At 48.8% G+C, this 16,646-nt stretch overlaps 1 protein-coding gene across 1 annotated transcript in view; it reads right to left on the reverse strand.

The window, feature by feature from the left end:
* Nucleotides 1–16,646, reverse strand: part of ppp5c (protein phosphatase 5, catalytic subunit) — a 58,617-nt gene that overhangs the window by 23,194 nt on the left and 18,777 nt on the right. The window contains exons 4-5 of the mRNA XM_070867724.1: nt 11,676–11,797; nt 2,960–3,025 (exon numbers count right to left, since the gene is read on the reverse strand). Coding sequence (XP_070723825.1) covers nt 2,960–3,025; nt 11,676–11,797 — 188 coding nt within the window. The remainder of the gene's footprint in view (nt 1–2,959; nt 3,026–11,675; nt 11,798–16,646) is intronic.

Below are 16,646 nucleotides of genomic sequence, written 5' to 3' on the forward strand. Positions count from 1 at the left end.
AGGATATCCTTGCTTTGGAGGCAGTTCAGAGAAGGTTCACTAGGTTGATTCCGGGGATGAGGGGGTTGACTTATGAGGAAAGGTTGAGGAGGTTGGGCCTCGACTCATTGGAATTCATGAGAACATAAGAATTAGGAACAGGAGTAGGCCATCTAGCCCCTCGAGCCTGCTCCGCCATTCAACAAGATCATGGCTGATCAGGCCGTGGACTCAGCTCCACTTACCCGCCCGCTCCCCATAACCCTTAATTCCCTTATTGGTTAAAAATCTATCTATCTGTGATTTGAATACATTCAATGAGCTAGCCTCAACTGCTTCCTCGGGCAGTGAATTCCACAGATTCACAACCCTCTGGGAGAAGAAATTCCTTCTCAACTCGGTTTTAAATTGGCTCCCCCGTATTTTGAGGCTGTGCCCCCTAGTTCTAGTCTCCCCGACCAGTGGAAACAACCTCGCCGCCTCTATCTTGTCTATCCCTTTCATTATTTTAAATGTTTCTATAAGATCGTCCTCTCATCCTTCTGAACTCCAACGAGTAAAGACCCAGTCTACTCAATCTATCATCATAAGGTCACTCCCTCATCTCCGGAATCAGCCTAGTGAATCATCTCTGTACCCCCTCCAAAGCTAGTATATCCCTCCTTAAGTAAGGTGACCAAAACTGCACGCAGTACTCCAGGTGCGGCCTCACCAATACCCTGTACAGTTGCAGTAGGACCTCCCTGCTTTTGTACTCCATCCCTCTCGCAATGAAGGCCAACATTCCATTCGCCTTCCTGATTACCTGCTGCACCTGCAAACTAACTTTTTGTGATTCATGCACAAGGACCCCCAGGTCCCTCTGCACCGCAGCATGTTGTAATTTCTCCCCATTCAAATAATATTCCCTTTTACTTTTTTTTCTCCAAGGTGGATGACCTCACATTTTCCAACATTGTATTCCATCTGCCAAACCTTAGCCCATTCGCTTAACCTATCGAAATCTCTTTGCAGCCTCTCTGTGTCCTCTACACAACCCACTTTCCCACTAATCTTTGTGTCATCTGCAAATTTTGTTACACTACACTCTGTCCCCTCTTCCAGGTCATCTATGTATATTGTAAACAGTTGTGGTCCCAGCACCGATCCCTGTGGCACACCACTAACCACCGATTTCCAACCCGAAAAGGACCCATTTATCCCGACTCTCTGCTTTCTGTTAGCCAGCCAATTCTCGATCCATGCTAATACATTTCCTCCGACTCCGCGTACCTTTATCTTCTGCAGTAACCTTTTGTGTGGCACCTTATCGAATGCCTTTTGGAAATCTAAATACACCACATCCATCGGTACACCTCTATCCACCATGCTCGTTATATCTTCAAAGAATTCCAGTAAATTAGTTAAACATGATTTCCCCTTCATGAATCCATGTTGCGTCTGCTTGATTGCACTATTCCTATCTAGATGTCCCGCTATTTCTTCCTTAATGATAGCTTCAATCAGAAGAATGAGAGATGATCTTATTGAAACATATCAGATTATGAGGGGGCTTGACAAGGTGGCTGCAGAGAGGATGTTTCCACTGATGGGGGAGACTAGAACTAGAGGGCATGATCTTAAGAATAAGGGGCCGCCCATTTAAAACTGGGATGAGGAGAAATTTCTTCTCTCTGTGGGTTGTAAATCTGTGGAATTCGCTGCCTCAGAGAGCTGTGGAAGCTGGGACATTGAATAAATTTAAGACTGATATAGACAGTTTCTTAAACGATAAGGGAATAAGGGGTTATGGAGAGCAGGCGGGGAAGTGGAGCTGAGTCCATGGTCAGATCAGCCATGATCTTACTGAATGGCGGAACAGGCTCGAAGGGCCGTATGGCCTATTCCTGCTCCTATTTTTTAATGTTAAAATCAGTCACAGTGATCCCCTGCTAAAGTGTGTGGCTAATATACAATCGGGCTTAGCTGAGACGTTGAGTACCCCAGCGACACTCAATGGCCCGGCTCTCAGGAATATGGGAACACGGGTGAGCGACAGGAGGGACTGTCATTGCTCAGGAATGGTTTCTGGGATGAAGAGGGGAAAAAAAAATAGAATTACGTAGAATATACAGCACAGAAAGAGGCCTTCCGGCCCAACAGGTCCATGCCGATATTTATGGCCACACGAGCCTCCTCCCATCCCCCTTCATCTCACCCCATCAACACAACTCCTAAAATCACCTTGAAGGGCTTTTACTTGTGTCAGATTATCATCATAGGCAGTCCCTCGAAATCAAGGAAGATTTGCTTCCACTCCAAAAGTGAGTTCTCAGGTGACTGAACAGTCCAATATGGGAATTACAGTCTCTACAGGTGGGACAGATAGTCGTTGGAGGAAAGGGTGGGTGGGGAGTCTGGTTTGCTGCACGTTCCTTCCGCTGCCTGCGCTTGGTTTCTGCATGCTCTCGGCGATGAGACTCGAGATGCTCAGCGCCCTCCCGGATGCATTTCCTCCACTTAGGGCAGTCTTTGGCCAGGGACTCCCAGGTGTCGGTGGGGATGTTGCACTTTATCCGGGAAGCTTTGCGCGTGTCCTTGAAACCTTCCTTTCCTCTGCCCACCTGGGGCTCGCTTGCCACGTCGAATTTCCAACCTTGATCTTGAGCACTTGTTGGAAAAGTAGGGCGTTGTGTGTCAATGCCCCTACTTGTCCTGCACAAGTGCTCAAAGTCCTTGACCAGTTGTCAACTCCAAGGTTGCTCTGACACAAGAGCAGTTCGAAGCTATCCTCGTTGTCTGGTTATAAATAATCAGGGAACAAGGAAAGGTTCGAGGATTACAGAATCGTGCAGCACCGGAAGAAGGGGCGGGGGGCCATTCAGCACATCGCGCCTGTGCTTTGAAAGAGCTGGGCAATGGGTCCCATTTCCCATCATTATAGTGACAGAAGCATTACATTGGTTTCCATGGAGAGATTGCTACCCATCGGAGCCCTTACCTTGCCCAGCGTGATCTCCACGAGACTGGGTAGTTTCGACAGCACTTCCTTCACCTGCACCAGAATCTGTAAGAGAAGGTGAGAGAAGTCAGCCTCAAATTGTGGAGATGGGGGGGGGGGGGGGGAGAAAGAAACGCTAAGTATTGAATGGGAGCCAAAGTACATTTATGAGGGGCAGAGTCAGTTAATGAGGGTGGTAGGCGAGCGAAGGGAGGTAGAATTTGGGAGTATTGTGTCCCCAATTCTGGGCACCACGCGTTAAGAGGGATGTCAAGGCCTTGAAGAGGGTGCAGACTTACTAGAATGGTACCAGCGACGAGGGACTTCAGTTATGTGGAGACCGGAGAAGCTGGGATTGTTCTCCTGAGAATAGAGAAGGTCCCAGACCCCCCCCCACCCCCACCCCCCCCCACCCCCACCACCACCCTCTGGGTGAAAAAAGTTCTAAACTCCCCTCTAATTCTTCTACCAATAACTTTCAATCTACGCCCACGGGTTCTTGGCCCCACTGCCAAGGGAAATAGGACCTGCCTATCCACTCTAGCTGGGCCTCTTTAAAGGACAGAGTTTCCAGTGAGAATTAATATAAAAATAAGCTGCGGTACGTGATCTGGAATTCGTTGCGTGAAAGGGCGACGGAAACAGATTCAATAACAACTTCCAAAAGCGAATTGATTAAATACTTGAAAAGGAGAAATTTGCATGCCTACGGGGAAAGAAGAAAGATTGGATCGACTAGGCTTATATTCACTGGAATTTAGAAGAATGAGAGGGGATCGCATGGAAACATATAAAATTCTGACGGGACCGGACAGGTTTGATGCAGGAAGAATGTTCCCGATGTTGGGGAAGTCCAGAACCAGGGGTCACAGTCTAAGGATAAGGGGTAAGCCATTTAGGACCGAGATGAGGAGAAACTTCTTCACCCAGAGAGTTGTGAACCTGTGGAATTCTCTACCACAGAAAGTTGTTGAGACCAGTTCGTTAAGATATATTCAAAAGAGAGTTAGGTGTGGCCCTTACGGCTAAAGGGATCAAGGGGTATGGAGAGAAAGCAGGAATGGGGTACTGAAGTTGCATGATCAGCCATGATCATATTGAATGGTGGTGCAGGCTCGAAGGGCCGAATGGCCTGCTCCTGCACCTATTTTCTATGGAAGAGCAGACGGAAGTGGGGATAATTGGATCACTCCTTCATAGAGCTGGCACGATGGGCCAAATGGCCTCCTTCTGGGGCCAAGTTTCGGCCTGAGTTGCTCCTGATTTTTTGGAGCAACTGGTTTAGAATGGAGTATCTTAGAAATTTGAATTCTCGGCATTTAGTTTGCACCAGTTCTAGTCAGTTAGAACAGTTTCACTTTGGAACAGAATTTTTTTTTCAAAAGGGGGCGTGACCGGCCACTTACGCCTGTTTTCAAAGTTTGGGCAGCGAAAACTTACTCCAAACTAACTTAGAATGGAGTAAGTGAAGATTTTTGTACGTTCGAAAAAACCTTGTCTACACTTTAGAAAATCAGGCGTAGGTTACAAATTAGGCGTAGGGAAGGTGGGGGGGCTAGGGTTTAAAGGGAAGTTTAAAAACATTAAACACTTCAGCTTTACAAATAAAGAGCCATCATCAATAATAAATGATAAATACATCAATAAATCAACCAATAAATCAAACAAAAAAAAATTAATTAAAAAAAAAATCAATAAATAAAACATTTTCTACTTACCGACTGCAGCACTGGGAGTCCTCCAACAGCATGCTGGGACGTGTCCCCCCCCCCAGTGTGTCTCTGTCAGTGTCTCTATCTCTCTGTCTGTCTGTGTGTGTGTGTCTCTCACTCTCTGTCTGTCAGTGTCTGTGTTTCTGACAGTGAGGGGAGGGGGAGAAGGGGGGTGGGGTGGAGGGGGAGAAGGTGGGATGGGGGGGCGGAGGAGGAGCGGGGTGGGGGAGGGGGAGAGGAAGGAGGCTGAACGGCCGGGCCCAAGACTTCGAACTGGATTTACAGGTAGGTGGCGTCGGGTCTTTGGGGGGGGGGGGAAAGAGAGTCGCTGAGGTCCCGGGGGGGGGGGGGGGCGGGGGGGAAAGAGGTCGGGTCGGGTGGGAGGAGCCTTATGCATGCAGCCCCAGTGAGGCCATTCGGCCAGGGCTAGGGGCTGCGTGCTTCGGGCCCCTCCCAGAGTTTTAGGCGCCTGGAGCTACTGCACATGCGCGCCCACTGTAGCGCGCATGTGCAGAGGTCCCGGCACTGTTTTCGGCGCAGGGCCCTGGCTCCGCCCTCTACAGCTCGTGCTGCGCCGCGCCCGGCTCATAGAAACATAGAAACATAGAAAATAGGTGCAGGAGTAGGCCATTCACCCCTTCTAGCCTGCACCGCCATTCAATGAGTTCATGGCTGAACATGCAACTTCAGTACCCCATTCCTGCTTTCTCACCATACCCCTTGATTCCCCTAGTAGTAAGGACTACATCCTTTTTGAATATATTTAGTGAATTGGCCTCAACAACTTTCTGTGGTAGAGAATTCCACAGGTTCACCACTCTCTGGGTGAAGAAATTCCTCCTCATCTCGGTCCTAAATGGCTTCCCCCTTATCCTTAGACTGTGTCCCCTGGTTCTGGACTTCCCCAACATTGGGAACATTCTTCCTGCATCTAACCTGTCTAAACCCGTCAGAATTTTAAACGTTTCTATGAGGTTCCCTCTCATTCTTCTGAACTCCAGTGAATACAAGCCCAGTTGATCCAGTCTTTCTTGATAGGTCAGTCCCGCCATCCCAGGAATCAGTCTGGTGAACCTTCGCTGCACTCCCTCAATAGCAAGAATGTTCTTCCTCGGGTTAGGAGACCAAAACTGTACACAATACTCCAGGTGTGGCCTCACCAAGGCCCTGTACAATTGTAGCAACACCTCTCTGCCCCTGTACTCAAATCCCCTCGCTATGAAGGCCAACATGCCATTTGCTTTCTTAACCGCCTGCTGTACCTGCATGCCAACCTTCAATGACTGATGTACCATGACACCCAGGTCTCTTTGCACCTCCCCTTTTCCTAATCTGTCACCATTCAGATAATAGTCTGTCTCTCTGTTTTTACCACCAAAGTGGATAACCTCACATTTATCCACATTATACTTCATCTGCCATGCATTTGCCCACTCACCTAACCTATCCAAGTCGCTCTGCAGCCTCATAGCATCCTCCTCGCAGCTCACACTGCCACCCAACTTAGTGTCATCCGCAAATTTGGAGATACTACATTTAATCCCCTCGTCTAAATCATTAATGTACAGTGTAAACAGCTGGGGCCCCAGCACAGAACCTTGCGGTACCCCACTAGTCACTGCCTGCCATTCCGAAAAGTCCCCATTTACTCCTACTCTTTGCTTCCTGTCTGACAACCAGTTCTCAATCCATGTCAGCACACTACCCCCAATCCCATGTGCTTTAACTTTGCACATTAATCTCTTGTGTGGAACCTTGTCGAAAGCCCTCTGAAAGTCCAAATATACCACATCAACTGGTTCTCCCTTGTCCACTCTACTGGAAACATCCTCAAAAAATTCCAGAAGATTTGTCAAGCATGATTTCCCTTTCACAAATCCATGCTGACTTGGACCTATCATATTACCTCTTTCCAAATGCACTGCTATGACATCCTTAATAATTAATTCCATCATTTTACCCACTACCGATGTCAGGCTGACCGGTCTATAATTCCCTGTTTTCTCTCTCCCTCCTTTTTTAAAAAAGTGGGGTTACAATGGCTACCCTCCACTCCATAGGAACTGATCCAGTCAATGGAATGTTGGAAAATGACTGTCAATGCATCCACTATTTCCAAGGCCACCTCCTTAAGTACTCTGGGATGCAGTCCATCAGGCCCTGGGGATTTATCGGCCTTCAATCCCATCAATTTCCCCAACACAATTTCCCGACTAATAAGGAATTCCCTCAGTTCCTCCTCCTTACTAGACCCTCCGACCCCTTTTATATCCGGAAGGTTGTTTGTGTCCTCCTCAGTGAATACCGAACCAAAGTACTTGTTCAATTGGTCCGCCATTTCTTTGTTCCCCGTTATGACTTCCCCTGATTCTGACTGCAGGGGACCTACGTTTGTCTTTACTAACCTTTTTCTCTTTACATACCTATAGAAACTTTTGCAATCCGTCTTAATGTTCCCTGCAAGCTTCTTCTCGTACTCCATTTTCCCTGCCCTAATCAAACCCTTTGTCCTCCTCTGCTGAGTTCTAAATTTCTCCCAGTCCCCGGGTTCACTGCTATTTCTGGCCAATTTGTATGCCACTTCCTTGGCTTTAATGCTATCCCTGATTTTCCTTGATAGCCACGGTTGAGCCACCTTCCCTTTTTTATTTTTACGCCAGACAGGAATGTACAATTGTTGTAGTTCATCCATGCGGTCTCTAAATGTCTGCCATTGCCCATCCACAGTCAACCCCTTCAGTATCATTTGCCAATCTATCCTAGCCAATTCACGCCTCATGCCTTCAAAGTTACCTTTCTTTAAGTTCTGGACCATGGTCTCTGAATTAACTGTTTCATTCTCCATCCTAATGCAGAATTCCACCATATTATGGTGACTCTTCCCCAAGGGGCCTTGCACAACAAGATTGCTAATTAATCCTCTCTCATTACACAACACCCAGTCTAAGATGGCCTCCTCCAGAGGACCAGCAGGGAGCCGGAGAATAGGTAAGTTTTTTTTAGGCGCACTTTGTGGCGCGAAAAACGGGTGTCCAGGTCCGGGCTGCGCCGTGTTAGGCGCAGCCCGAAACTTGGGCCCTCTGTGCTGTAAGATTCTATGAATTGTGGGGGGTGGGGTAAGGGGGCCAGGAATGCATATTCTCATACTGACTCCAGGACACAGACAAACTAGGAGGTGCGTGTTGTACTGCAGGTTTCACACAGCTCACAGTACTAGCTTCACTCCCAGGCATCACAGACCAGCTTAACTTGTCAGATGGCCAGCATTCCTGGCAAGTTTACACGCGTGTGAATGCAACTTTCACAGCAATATAATACGTTGCTGTTGATCTTCTAAAGATAGCTGTTCCACCAGCCAGAAAAATTAAAAGTAGGTTTGCAAACCGTGAACTCTCTCCCTCCCTTTCTTTCCCCTTCTCCTCCCACACCCGCCTCCTAAATAGAAAAGTTTGCACCTCTGAATGGTAGGTGGGAGCATAAATACATTCAAATTATGTGCGGTTTAAAGGGGAGGAGAAATGGGCCAGAAATAAAATAGATGGGGGGAGGACTCATTTACAGCGGGAATAAAAATATTTCTAGTAGATTTATGACTGTGATTTTAGTGACTGCTTCAGGGCCACGATGTTCGAGCTGGAAACAATCCTATAAAACTGGTTGGCCTGTGACAACTTTTATTTCATCATAGAAATTTACAGCACGGAAGGAGGCTATTTCGGCCTATTGTGTCTATGCTGGCCGACAAAGAGCGACCCAGCCTAATCCCACTTTCCAGCTCTCGGTCTGTAGCCCTGTAGGTTACGGCACTTCAAGTGCACATCCAGGTACTTTTTAAATGTGGTGAGGGTTTCTGCCTCTACCACCCTTTCAGGCCGTGAGTTCCAGACCCCCACCACCCTCTGGGTGAAGACATTTCCCCTCTAAACCTACCAATTACTTTAAATCTGTGGCCCTTGGTTGTTGACCCCTTTGCTAAGGGGCATATCCTCCCTATCCACTTTATCGAGGACCCTCATAATTTTCTACACCTCAATTAAATCTCCCGTCAGCTTCCGCTGCTCCAAAGAAAATCCCAGCCTGTCCAATCTTTCCTCATAGCTAAAATTCTCCAGTCCAGGCAGCACCCTCGTAAATCTCCTCTGTACCCTCTCTGGTGCAATCACATAGTTCCTGTAATGTGTTGACCAGAACTGCACGCAGTACTCCAGCTGTGCCCTAATTACTGTGCCTCTAATGTTGTAAAACATCTCAAGGCCCCCTCACAGAAGCGTAGTCAGACAAAAAAAAACATAAGAGGGGCGGACATTTCCCCGATCCTGCCCTGGTTAAGGTGTGGTATTTGTAGAATCTTGTGCAGTTGTCACCCTGACATCTCCTGGTTACAATGTGGTACAGCAAGTCTTTGAAAAGGACTTGGAGGGGAATCATACCTTGAGTTTAAAATTATGTAGTATTTACAGCACATACAGGCCATTTGGCCAACGGTTTATGTTCCACACGAGCCTCCTCCAACCTTACTTCATCTCACCCCATCAGCATCTCATTAGAAACATAGAAAATAGGTGCAGGAGCAGGCCATTCGGCCCTTCGAGCCTGCACCACCATTCAATATGATCATGGCTGATCATGCAACTTCAGTTCCCCACTCCCGCCATCTCCTATTCCTTTCTCCCTCGTGTGTTTATCTAGCGTCCCCTTAAATATATCTCTGCTATTCATCTCAACTATTCCCTGTGGTAGCGAGTTTTACATTCTCACCATTCTCTGGGGCAAAGAAGTTTCCCCTGAATTCCCGATGTGACTAACTTGTATTTATGGCCCATTAGTCTTGGGCTCCCCCACAAGTGGAAACATCTTCTCTATATCGACCCTATCAAACCCCTTCATAATTTTAAACCCTGAATCAGGTCAACACTCAACTTTCTCTTTTGTTGAGGAAAATAAAAGAGCCCCAGTCTGTTCAGTCTTTACAGATAGTGAGAAGCTCTTGGTTCTGGCATCATCCTTGTAAAGAACATCGAGATCGTCGCTCATAGAAACACAGAAACTAGGTGCAGGAGTAGGCCATTCGGCCCTTCGAGCCTGCACCACCATTCAATAAGATCATGGCTGATCATTCCCTCAGTACCCCTTTCCTGCTTTCTCTCCATACCCCTTGATCCCTTTAGCCATAAGGGCCACATCTAACTCCCTCTTGAATAGATCCAATGAACTGGCATCAACAACTCTCTGCAGTAGGGAATTCCACAGGTTCACAACTCTCTTGAGTGAAGAAGTTTCTCCACATCTCAGTCCTAAATGGCCTACCCCTTATCCTAAGACCGTGTCCCCTAGTTCTGGACTTCCCAAACATCGGGAACATTCTTCCTGCATCTAACCTGTCCCGTCCCCCACAAGTGGAAACATCTTCTCGATATCGACCCTATCAAACCCCTTCATAATTTTAAACCCTGAATCAGGTCAACACTCAACTTTCTCTTTTGTTGAGGAAAATAAACATTTTGTATGTTACTATGAGATCCCCTCTCATCCTTCTAAACTCCAGTGTATAAAGGCCCAGTCGATCCAGTCTCTCCTCATATGTCAGTCCAGCCATCCCGGGAATCAGTCTGGTGAATCTTCGCTGCACTCCCTCAATAGCAAGAATGTCCTTCCTCACATTAGCCTCGCCTCTCCTCCCTTCCCTTCCCTCCCCTCCCCACACAGACACACACACTAAAAAGCAGGCATAGATGGTGGCATTCAACAGCACACAGTTTGATGATGCTCTCTGCCTCGGAACAACGGGCTTCTGAGTGAGGCACCACAAGTAGCAGCAGAGTCCGAGACACTGTACCCCAGCCAGAGTCGGAGACTTTTGGAGGTTATGGGTGGGGGAGCAGAGAAGATTATACGATGGTTGGACACGGGGAATGACTGAGCACAAAGCACAGCAACAAGAGAAGCCACAAACAGCCAAGAGACAATATACCGAGCAACAATAACTTGGTGAGGCCACACCTGGAATACTGCGTGCAGTTTTGGTGTCCATATTTACGAAAGGATATGCTTTTGCTTTGGAGGCAGTTCAGAGAAGGTTCACTCGGTTGATTCCGGAGATGAGGGAGTTGACTTATGAGGAAAGGTTGAGGGCCTCTACTCATTGGAATTCAGAAGAATGAGAGGTGATCTTATCGAAACGTATAAGATTATGAGGGGGCTTGACAAGGTGGATGCAGAGAGGATGTTTCCACTGATGGGGGAGACTAGAACTAGAGGGCATAATCTTAGAATAAGAGGCCACCCATTTAAAACTGAGATGAGGAGGAATTTCTTCTGAGAGTTGTGAATCTGTGGAATTCGCTGCTGTGGAAGTTGGGACATTAAATAAATTTAAGACAGAAATAGACAGTTTCTTAACTGATAAGGGAATAAGGGGTTATGGGGAGTGGGCAGGGAAGTGGAGCGGAGTCCATGATCGGATCAGCCATGATCGTATTAAATGGCGGAGCAGGCTCGAGGGGCCAAATGGCCTACTCCTGTTCCTATTTCTTATGTTCTTATGTATTTATATAGCACATTTTATGTAGTAAAACGTCCCAAGGCGCGTCACAGGAGCATTGTAAGACAAATTTAATAAATTTGACACCGAGCCACATAAGAAATTACGGCAGGTGACCAAAAGCTTGGTCAAAGAGCGTCTTAAATGAGGGTAGCGAGGCGGAGAGGTTTAGGGAGGGAGTTCCTCGGCAGCTGAAGGCACGGCCGCCAATGGTTGAGCGATTATAATTAGGGATGCTCAGGAGGACAGAATTTGAGGAGCGCAGACATCTCGGGGGTTGTGGGCCTGAAGGAGATTACAGAGACAAGGAGCCATGGAAGTGAAAGGGGCTAAATCAGGACACAGGAGGACCTTCTCCTGGGGCGGACTGGCTCCTCGGTTGATCCCCACAACACAATTCCAAGGAGTGCTCAGGGTTTTGCAGTTACCTCCCCCGATGGTACAAAGCCAACAAGCTCCTTACCTGATAAGCACACTTCCTGTGCAATTTCTTCTGGTCTTTGAACCACTGCATCAGGTCCACCATGAACCGTAAAGTGACCTTGCCGTCTTCCAGCTTGGGCCCAGCATAATCATCTTCGATTGCTAAACGGGAAAAAGGCAGGAAGGCTGAGAGACTGCAACACGTACAGGATCAAAGCACAGGTTAAATGGGAGGGAGGGGGGGAGGGAGAGACAGCGCATTGCTAACGGAAGAGAGAGAGAGAGAGAGAGAGAGAGAGAGAGAGACAGCAGCAGGTTGCTAACATTGGACATTGGGGGGAGGGGGGTTCTCGACAGATCACCGAAACCTGGAAGCAGATTACCAAGAAGCAGTGGTGTGTTTATTCTGCACCCTATCCCATTCAGAAGAAAAAAAACCCAGACTTCAGCACCACTGACGATACTGTGGGTAAAGACACCATCTGATGTGATACTATGGCACAGTGGGTCCCAGGCAATGTTACCGTTACATTTTATTTAGGGGGCGGACGCGCGGCCCATTCTAATTTCCGTACGTGCGCTGTTTTTCCCGTTTAAAAGCCGGGGAGCCGGCTGCGGGGGAGCTGCAGACAGCTCAAAGGGAACATCGGTCCCGGGCTCTGCACACGGCCGGTGCTAAAGTACAGCTGTGGTATGTGGCACAGGTACGATGGGCCGAATGGCCTCTTTCTGTATTGTATCAGTCTATGATTCTAATTGGCCTCAGTGCCACTGGGCTGGACAACTGAGGGGGGGTGGGGGGAACATATGAATTAGGAGTCGTCGGCCATTCGGCCCCTCGAGCCTGCTCCGCCACTTCAATGAGATCACGGTTGATCTGATCTTGGCCTCAACTGCACTGCCCTGCCCGCTCCCCATAACCTTTGACTCCCAGTAATTGCCGCTGGGGAGTGCGAGCATGGGCATCATGTTCGGCTGTGATAACCAACGGCAACCTCGGATTTTCTTTTTGGGTGCGTGGCCCCTTTAACGGGCTGTGCGGCCCATTCAAATTTCAGCGCATGTGCAGTTTCTCCATTCAAAGGCCGGTGAGCGGCCTGAGCGGGACGACCTCCAGACTGCTGCACGGGAGCACCAGTGATAACCCCTCAGTTACCCCCTTTAGGTTAGCCCCTTTCGGGCTCTTAGCCACTGGAATAGGCTCAAGGAATTGGGTCTTTACTTGTTGGGAAATTTGAAACAGAGAAAATACAATTTGAGCTTTTTAGAGAGGTGATTTTATTGAAACGTATAAGATGATGAGGGGGCTTGACAAGGTGGATGCAGAGAGGATGTTTCCACTGATGGGGGAGACTAGAACTAGGGGGCATGATCTTAGAATAAGGGGCCGCCCATTTAAAACTGAGATGAGAAGGAATTTCTTCTCTCGGAGGGTTGTAAATCTGTGGAATTCACTGCCTCAGCGAGCTATGGAAGCTGGGACATTGAATAAATTTAAGACCGAGATGGACAGTTTCTTAACCGTTAAGAGAATAAGGGGTTATGGGGAGCGGGTAGGGAAGTGGACCAGCCACGATCGTATTAAATGGCGGAGCAGGCTCGAGGGGCTGCATGGCCCACTCCTGCTCCTATTTCTTATGTTATGTTAAAATGACGAGAGAAATAAGATTCTGTCCTGTCAGCAAAGTTATTTAAGATCAACTGGAGTACAAAATACAAAAGCAGTTTTGACGGCATAAAGCGAAGGTTTTCGCAAGAGTTACTGATCACTCGATCACCAACACGCGTGGTAGATCGTCAAACAGGAATTCCCTGCAGACCTTCGGTAAGGGGCAGAGCCAAGTTCCCGAGAGCGGAGGCCATCTCGAGTTACTGAAGGTGGGTAATGGGGAGGTGGGGATTTTTGATGCAAGTGACGGCAGTCTCCTGGAGCTTGGCTGGATTGGAGAGGAATGTTTAAGAGCGTCTCTTAACTGGGCTAAGCTTTTGCCTTTTTTTCCCCCCTGCCTGACTGGTGGGTGGTGAGGGGCGGGGGGGAAGGTTGTCGAGGACGGACTGGCTGATTATTGCCGGTCCTTTACATACGTTTGCACGTCATCTGGCCTGCAACGTTCGCCCTCTGGGATCACGGGTGAAGAGTGACCGATTAGGCCAGGTAGTGGGAGCGACCGATCGCAACCTTCGGACTCACAGGCGAGTGCGTTACCCACTGAGCCAAGGCTGACACAGGCAGGGAATTAATTCCTGGGATGAGAGGGTTGTCCTACGAGGAGAGATTGAGTAGATTGGACCTTTGCTCTCTCAAGGTTTGAATAATGAGGTGATCGCATTGAAACGTATAAAATTCTGAGGGAGGGTGGGGATTGATAAGGTAAATGCTGTGAGGTTATTTCCCCTGGCTGGAGAGTCTGGAACCAGGGGGCAGAGTCTCAGGATAAGGGGTCAGCCATTTAGAACAGAGATAAGGAGACATTTCTTCAGAGAGTGGTGAATCTTTGGAATTCTCTGCAACAGAAGGCTGTGGAGGCTCAGTCATTGAGTATATTCAAGACTGAGATCGATAGATTTTTGGACTCGAGGGGAATCGAGGGATCGGGCGGGAAAGTGGAGTTGAGGTCGATGATCAGCCATGATTTTATTGAATGGCGGAGCGGGGTCGAGGGGCCGACTCTTGTTCCTAGTCATTATGTAACCAACACAGGAGGGTGGAGTTAACGGAATTAGTACCGAGATAGACGTGGTGGAAATGAATCAAGCAGACGTCACGTTGTAGGAATCACAGGGAAATAAAACCATGGGCCTGTTGCTACACACCACATTGACTTGCCTCCGAACTCGGCATAATTGGCAAAAACGCTTGGAGGATAGTCACTGCCTGTCTCAGCAGATTCTGCAGCACACCATCTATTTAGGAATGGCTCATGAACCGGGAGAGGCAACACTCTGATCTTGAAGCATTGCTACTGTCAATTCAGTGAGGAAAAGCGGTAGCTTTTATTAATGCAGGACCCCTGCCAGCCGGGCTCTTAAAGCCACCGATGCATATTCAGGCTCGCGGCTGGGGCAGAGTTCCGACTCTGAAGGTTACCTTGTGCACAATCCCCGTGTATTTTTAGATGAGTTAAATCTGTAGGCATCACGGCAAATTCTGATGCAATGTAAACTACTCCCAACATCCACCGGAGGCAACAGACTCAACTCAGCATCGAAAACAACATTATTTCACACATGGGAGGGGGGGAAAGGGAGAGGGCGCGAGAGCGGGGGGGAAAGGGAGAGGGCGCGAGAGCGGGGGGGGGGAAGGGAGAGGGCGCGAGAGCGGGGGGGGGGGAAGGGAGAGGACGCGAGAGCGGGGGGGGAAAGGGAGAGGGCGCGAGAGCGGGGGGGGGGGGGAAGGGAGAAGGCGCGAGAGCCGGGGGGAAAGGGAGAGGGCGCGAGAGCGGGGGGGAAAGCGCGAGAGTGTGTGAAAGGGAGAGCGCGAGAGAGAGAGAGAGAGAGAGAGAGAGAGAGAGAGAGAGAGAGAGAAAGGGAGAGGGAAAGAGAGAGAGAGAGAGAGAGAGAGAGAGAGAGAGAGAAAGGGAGAGCGCGAGAGAGAGAGAGAGAGAGAAAGGGAGAGCGCAAGAGAAAGGAGCGAGCAAGAGCAAGAAACATTGCAGTCCTCGTTTGCTGACCCACACTATCCTTTAATGAGATTCTGGTTCAGGAGTGTATTAAAGCTAAATTAGACCATGGCCTGTACCCCAGACAGGAGAAGGAAACTTTCATCTCTTGCGCCCAAACTTGATAAAAATTTGGGTCCCTGTCGAAAGCAGTGGACTCGTCACTTGCCAATTCATTCTGGCCTCTCCTGAAGGTGTTGACACTTGCTGGCTCTATGGATGTCGAGCACCCTCCTGTGTCTCACACCAACAGCCAATCTTCACATCAGACCAGGAAGTTGGACCATAAGAACCATCACATTCCAGGGCCATTCCATGGGATGCCCAGACACACCCGCACCTTCCAGCAGTAACCACTGGATAGTGATTGAGGAACAGGAAACCCTGGCTTGTTCCCCACCCCGAATCCAAGGGTTCAAAATCAGGCTGCGGATCAAAGCCTATGAACTTTCTAAGCATTGGGAGGATCACAGGGGGGGTTTACAATCAGATTATGCCGCTGCCTGCATTTGGAAGGTGATCCTTGCCAGCTCCCGGATGGCCGAGTGAACAAGGCACCGTCTGCTGCCGTGCTGAGAGATTCCGATTAGGAGAAGCGGAGGCAAGAAGGAATTCCTGCTCAGCTGTGAATCTTTGGTATTCCCTTCCCATGGTCGAATAGCTCAGAGGGGTGTGGATGCCGAGTTGCTCGAGTATATTCAATAGCTCGATATATTTTTGGAGTCTAGAGGAATCGAGGGGTATGGGGATCAGGCGGGAAGGTGGAGTTCTGGTCGAAGATCAGTCGCGATCTTATTGAATGGCGGAGCAGGCTCGAGGGGACGTATAACCTACTCCTGCTCCTAATTTTTTATGTTTTTATGATCAGAGTTGTGGAATTAGCTGGGGCAACTGGTCTCGGGAGAGGAGGGAAAAGAAATGGAGCTCGAAGTTTGCACGGTGATGCTTCCTGTGGTCAAATAGCCCAGCAGCTATTCAAATCCCAATTCAAATTGCTGGAGAAATACCACCAACAATGTCTCCGCAAGATCCTGCAAATCCCCTGGGAGGACAGACGCACCAACGTTAGCGTCCTCGACCAGGCCAACATCCCCAGTATTCAAGCACTGAGCACACTCGACCAGCTCCGTTGGGCAGGGCCACACTGTTCGCATGCCCCGACACGAGACTCCCAAAGCAGGCGCTCTACTCGGAACTCCTTCACGGCAAACCAGCCAAAGGGTGGGCAGAGGAAATGTTTCAAGGACATGCTCAAAAGCCTCCTTGGTTAAATGCAACATCCCCACCGACACCTGGGAGTCCCTGGCCAAAGACCGCCCTAAGTGGAGGAAGTGCATTGGGAGGGCGCTGAG

The sequence above is a fragment of the Pristiophorus japonicus genome, chromosome 26 (genome assembly GCF_044704955.1).
Source record: "Pristiophorus japonicus isolate sPriJap1 chromosome 26, sPriJap1.hap1, whole genome shotgun sequence".
NCBI classification, from domain to species: domain Eukaryota; kingdom Metazoa; phylum Chordata; class Chondrichthyes; family Pristiophoridae; genus Pristiophorus; species Pristiophorus japonicus.